The 6,000-nt window shown below is 51.5% G+C and overlaps 1 protein-coding gene across 1 annotated transcript; it reads left to right on the top strand.

Annotated features, from left to right (window-relative positions):
• The first annotated feature begins 235 nt into the window (after window positions 1-235).
• On the top strand, window positions 236-4,814 carry NEFM (neurofilament medium chain). Its single transcript, XM_010226300.2, has 3 exons — window positions 236-1,308; window positions 1,450-1,574; window positions 2,794-4,814. Exons 1-3 carry the CDS (start codon window positions 259-261, stop codon window positions 4,256-4,258), a joined length of 2,640 nt encoding a protein of 879 aa, XP_010224602.2. The 5' UTR covers window positions 236-258; the 3' UTR covers window positions 4,259-4,814.
• The last annotated feature ends 1,186 nt before the right edge of the window (window positions 4,815-6,000 follow it).

Raw genomic sequence — 6,000 nt, 5'->3', positions numbered from 1 at the left:
GGGGGGCGCGGGGCCGGGGGGAGCGGGGGGGGGGGGAAGGGGCCGGGGGGGCCGCGCTGGGGCAGAGGACCCGGCGGGGGGGGGAGCGGGAGAGGGGCCGGGCCGGGCCGGGTCGGGGGGCGGCGCCGCGCGGGGGGGCCGCCCCGGACACGCGTGGGGCCGCCCGGCGCCGCCGCCCGCCCGCCCGGCCGCTCTATAAAGGCGGCGGCGGCGGCCGGAGCAGCCCCGCGCCGCCCGCTGCCCGCCGCCCGCTCCGCCATGGAGGCGCTGGGCACCCCCTCGTACCGCCGCCTCGCCGAGAGCCGCGTCGCCTTCGGGCGCGCCGGCGCCTCCCCGTCCAGCGGCTTCCGCTCGCAGTCCTGGTCGCGGGGCTCGGCCAGCAGCGTCGCCTCCTCCTACAAGCGGCCGAACGTGGGCGCGGCGCGCGGCGCCTTCGGGGCCGCCGTGCTTAGCTCCGCCGACAGCCTCGACGTGAGCCAGGCCTCGCTGCTCAACGGCGCGGCCGAGCTCAAGCTGAGCCGCTCCAACGAGAAGGAGCAGCTGCAGGGGCTCAACGACCGCTTCGCCGGCTACATCGAGAAGGTGCATTACCTGGAGCAGCAGAACAAGGAGATCGAGGCGGAGCTGGCCGCGCTGCGCCAGAAGCACGCGGGGCGCGCGCAGCTCAGCGACGCCTACGAGCAGGAGCTGCGCGAGCTGCGCGCCGTCCTGGAGCAGGTGAGCCACGAGAAGGCGCAGATCCAGCTGGACTCGGAGCACATCGAGGAGGACATCCAGCGCCTGCGGGAGCGCTTCGAGGATGAGGCGCGGCTGCGCGATGACACGGAGGCCACCATCCGCGCCCTGCGCAAGGACATGGAGGAGGCCTCGCTCATGAGGGCCGAGCTGGACAAGAAGGTGCAGTCGCTGCAGGACGAGGTGGCCTTCCTGCGCGGCAACCACGAGGAGGAGGTGGCCGAGCTGCTAGCGCAGCTCCAGGCGTCCCACGCCACCGTGGAGAGGAAGGACTTCCTCAAGACCGACCTCACCACGGCGCTCAAGGAGATCCGCGCGCAGCTGGAGTGCCAGTCCGACCACAACATGCACCAGGCCGAGGAGTGGTTCAAGTGCCGCTACGCGAAGCTCACGGAGGCGGCCGAGCAGAACAAGGAGGCGATTCGCTCCGCCAAGGAGGAGATCGCCGAGTACCGCCGGCAGCTGCAGTCCAAGAGCATCGAGCTGGAGTCGGTGCGCGGCACCAAGGAGTCCCTGGAGCGGCAGCTCAGCGACATCGAGGAGCGCCACAACAACGACCTCAGCACCTACCAGGTACCGCGGGGCGGGGGATGCGGGGGGGTCCCGCGCTGCCCGAGTTGCTGCAAGTCTCCGCTGGGGGCACTTGGGGATTTTCGCCGTGTCTCTGCATGAACCGCGGCTCCCTCTCAGGCAGGTCTTGTGCGTCTGTTGCAGGACACGATTCATCAGCTGGAAAACGAGCTTAGAGGAACAAAATGGGAAATGGCGCGTCATTTGAGGGAATACCAGGATCTCCTCAATGTCAAGATGGCCCTGGATATTGAAATTGCTGCGTACAGGTACAGTAGGATCAGTGTGGATGTGTCTGGAATATTAATAGCACTGCAGATGCTGCTGCTGCTTCTGCAAAGCCTTGTCACTGATATGCTCAGAGCATGTAGCTGTCTCCTAAGTGGAACTAAAACTTGAGCAAATGCATTGCAGCCCTCAGCCTGTGCAGACTGACAAGGCTTTAGCGTAATAAACGAGGGGTCGGTAGTGACCAGCCCTCTGGTAACCCGTGGCAAAGCCTCAATGCCTGAATCGGGCAGTGGCACCCACTGCCGCGTCCTGTCCTTTACAAAGGCAGAAGATGAAGCAAAAGAGGGTTATTTTTAGTTTCCTTGCTCCACTTCGCACATGCCAAGCAAGGGGCGCTTGTCACTTGAGTTCCCTTTTCTCAGTTGGGAGACAACGCGCTCTTGCTTGATCATGGTGCAAGCAGGGAGCTGATCTGCTTGTCAAACACTTGAGCTTTCCTGCTCAACTTTCCCCTGGCAGCCGCTCTGATGTGATGCTGGATCAGGAGCACTGCCTGCTATTGCCACCACCTGGCAGGCTTTTCAGATGCTTTTGCATCGCTTTATAACTCGACTCAGAACTACTGATTTTTCTGGGTTACAGGCTTAGATGAAAGGAACAGCCCTGTGAATGCAAGAGAAGTCAAACCAGAAAACAGCATCAGCCTTGAAGTCCTGACACTGCTCAGACACACACAGACGCAAACACCCAAGGCTCCTTGGCTGGTTGTTGCCAAAGCTGCACAAAAATCTCATGCTTTTGAAAGGGCAAACTGTCTCAAACCCCTGAGAACTGGCCTGTATGCTCTTAATAGAGTATACTCTTAATAGACTCTGGAAACTTTAGTCACAGTATTCTGAGTCCATTGGCTGCATCCAATTCTCAGCTCATCAAAGTCACGATGAATCCAATTAAGTTACTCGGTTTGTTGGGCTAAAGTTCTTGACTTAAGGATGAATTTTAGCTTATCGGCTAAAGGTGTTATGCTTGCCACGCTAAAAAGAAACAGGCTAAGAGCTGTTTGCTGAATATGGATTTTCCAAAAGAGCTGATCCAAGGAAAGCAGGAGCCAGGCTGGGGATGATGGATTGTGCTGATCAGCTCTGCACATGGAAAAAAATGATTTAATACTGCTGATGTAAAGGGAAATATTCTAATAGCTGTACCCTAGGTTGGGTTTCTATGCTCACTCCCCCCCACCCTTTTTGATTCCCTTAGGAAACTACTGGAGGGCGAAGAGACCAGATTCAGTGCCTTCTCTGGAAGCATTACTGGACCCATGTTCACACACAGACAACCATCTGTCACAATAACAAGTAAAATTCAGAAAAAAGCTGAACCACCAAAGCTGAAGGTTCAGCACAAATTTGTAGAAGAAATCATTGAAGAGACAAAAGTGGAGGATGAAAAGTCTGAAATGGAAGATGCCCTGGCAGCTATTGCAGAAGAAATAGCAGCAAAGGCCCAGGAGGAAGAAAAGGCAGAAGAGGCAGAAGCTGCAGAGGAAGAAGTTGCTCCAGAGAAGGCTGCTGAGGAAGAGAAGGAAGAAGAAGCAGAAGAGGAAGAAGCTGCAAAATCTGATGAAGCAGAAGAAGGAGGTTCTGAAAAAGAAGAGATAGAGGAAAAGGAAGAAGAGGCTGAGGAAGAGGGCGAAGATGCTGAAGCCAAGGAGAAGGGAGAAGCTGAAGAAGTGGATGCAACTGCAGCAGGAGCAAAAGCAGAGAAGGTGAAAACACCTCCAGCAAAGTCACCACCTAAATCCCCACCTAAATCTCCTGTAACTGAGCAGGCCAAGGGAGATGTGGGAAAAGGTGCTGAGAAAGCAGCGCCTCTGGAGAAGCCGGCAACACCAAAGGTGGCATCTCCAGAGAAGGCAGCAACACCGGAGAAGCCTGCATCTCCAGAAAAGCCCGCGTCTCCGGAGAAGCCCACAACTCCTGAGAAAGCAGCTGTCACCCTGGAAAAGCCGGTGACCCCAGAGAAGCCGGTGACCCCAGAAAAGCTCCGTTCTCCAGAGAAGCCAGTGACTCCGGAGAAGCCGGTGACCCCAGAAAAGCTCCGTTCTCCGGAGAAGCTGGTGACCCCAGAAAAGCTTCGTTCTCCGGAGAAGCCGGTGACCCCAGAAAAGCTTCGTTCTCCGGAGAAGCCAGCGACTCCGGAGAAGCCAGTGACCCCAGAAAAGGTCCGTTCTCCAGAGAAGCCGGTGGCTCCGGAGAAGCCGGTGACCCCAGAGAAGCCCCGCTCTCCGGAGAAGCCGGCCTCCCCCGTCAAGGATGAGAAGGCTGTGGTGGAAGAGACCATCACAGTGACCAAGGTAACAAAAGTTAGTGCAGAGGTAGAGGCCTCTAAGGGGTCCAGGAAAGAAGACATTGCTGTAAATGGTGAGGTAGAGGAGAAAAAGGAAGAGAAGGAGGCTGAGGAGGAAGATAAGGGAGTTGTCACCAACGGCCTTGACGTGAGCCCAACTGATGATAAGGGTGAAAAAGTTGTAGTAACAAAAAAAGCAGAGAAAATCACTAGTGAAGGTGGGGACAGTACAACCACGTATATCACAAAGTCTGTGACCGTCACTCAGAAGGTAGAGGAACATGAAGAAAGCTTTGAGGAGAAACTAGTGTCCACCAAGAAAGTGGAGAAAGTTACTTCACATGCCGTAGTAAAGGAGATCAAAGAGAGTGAATAAAAATTATAGCAAAATAAAATTAAAGAGCTTGGGTCGGTGCAAAAGGTTAAGCCATATGACAGCTGCAAAATGCATGTGAGTGACGGCTTTAAAGCAGAACGGGTTCTCTCATGGAGGCTCCAGACACACAGTATTTTACTTTTTTTGTGCAATATAGGGGAGGGGGGGAATGCATGCAGGCTCAAGATGTACTCCCTCCACAGAACTTGGGGAACTAAAATAATAATAATAGTGCATGAGATGAAATGTGCAAAGGAAGCTTCTGAATTTCCTGAGCTGTTGGAGGGATATATCTGAGGAACGACTTAAGATGTATTATGCAAAGAACCAACTGAGCCAAAAACAAACAGAAAACAGTAATAGTAATATTATGAGAAAAACAGAACTCTCCTAGCCTTAAAGCTACTTATAAATAATTATGTTTACCTCACTGGTGCAATTAGGGTGGACTTTTGCTCATGGGAGAACCTGGTTGACATGCACAGTACGCAACCTTTTGTTGTTTGATGTAAAACCGTCACAGCAGTTCTTGCTCAATAAAGGTCAATACAGAAAACCTGGTCTGTGTGGTGATTGTCTTCCAACTAAAATCCTTCCCTGAGGTTGGATTAAGCTGTCCTGAGTGGGAATGGAGTTGCAGGGGCTTGAGCTCTGCTTGGTCTCTATTTCTTTGCTAAGAAATCCAGATGGAGTTGGATTTGATATGCATAAAGTTACAGGAGGCTTATGCAGCTGGTAGTGCTCATGGTGTCCTTTGTGACAACCATCTCTTAAATAAAGAGACCTATTAAGTCATTTCAACAAAAACACCTCATGTTCATCAGAGTATGGTGACTATGATTTAGTCCCGTCTTAATTACATAAGGTGAAATCCTTCTCATCAACACACTTGTCTCAAATGATCCACACACACTGTTTCCAAATAAGTTCCTGGAAAAAGGGAAACTGTCCCAAAGATGATACTGAGAAAATAAAAAATATAATCCTTTTTTTTTTCCATCTAAAAATAACTCTGGTGTCTAAACTTAGACTCAGTAGGGTTCAGATTATACCTGAATGATTCCTGCATGAAATCAAATGAAAGCATTTTTTCCTTTTCTGTAGAAAGAGAAAAAAGTTTGGAATTCTCAGGCCTTCTGAGTGTTGGCCTGTGTCTGCTGCCACTTAACAACTTGGTGTTACTAAGAACAAGGCTTCTTAGAGTGTGCTTTGAAACTCACCCTACATGAAAAAAACTAAACAAATAAGAGACAAATAAAAGGGAAAAAGAAGGTTCCCCCCCAACCAGCTGGGTGGAATTTAAACACACATGTCACACCAGCGATATTTATCCTTGTCTACTCAAACGCTTACATAAAGTTTCAAGGTTATTGGAAATCAAATCCATGTGCTGTCAAGACCTTGTTTAATTAATACATATAAAAAGACTCAAAAAAAAAAAAAAAAAAAACCTCTGCATACCCCTGTTTATGTCAGCAGACTATCGGCTTTTGCTGCATCCTGAGACTTCAGCCCTATACATCTTACGTTACGGGACTCGTATTTATTTCTATTGCATTTTAAAAGGACAGAAAAGAAAGGACACAGCCTTAAATACCATAAATAGAGAAAAAATGCAAATCCCACTTTCAGCAGCCTGCACTAGGCATGCAAAATACCCTGAAATCTGTTGACTAACTGAAGGTCTGATCAAAATCTGTGACTTGCATATGCCTTCCAATTCTTCATCCTATCAATAATTG

Source organism: Tinamus guttatus, unplaced genomic scaffold, assembly GCF_059628265.1.
Source record: "Tinamus guttatus ecotype Peru unplaced genomic scaffold, ASM5962826v1 Tinamus_guttatus_pri_ptg000123l, whole genome shotgun sequence".
In the NCBI taxonomy this organism is placed as follows: Eukaryota; Metazoa; Chordata; class Aves; order Tinamiformes; family Tinamidae; genus Tinamus; species Tinamus guttatus.
The sequence above is the reverse complement of the archived record's forward strand: the minus strand, read 5'-3'. Positions and strand labels throughout refer to the sequence as shown.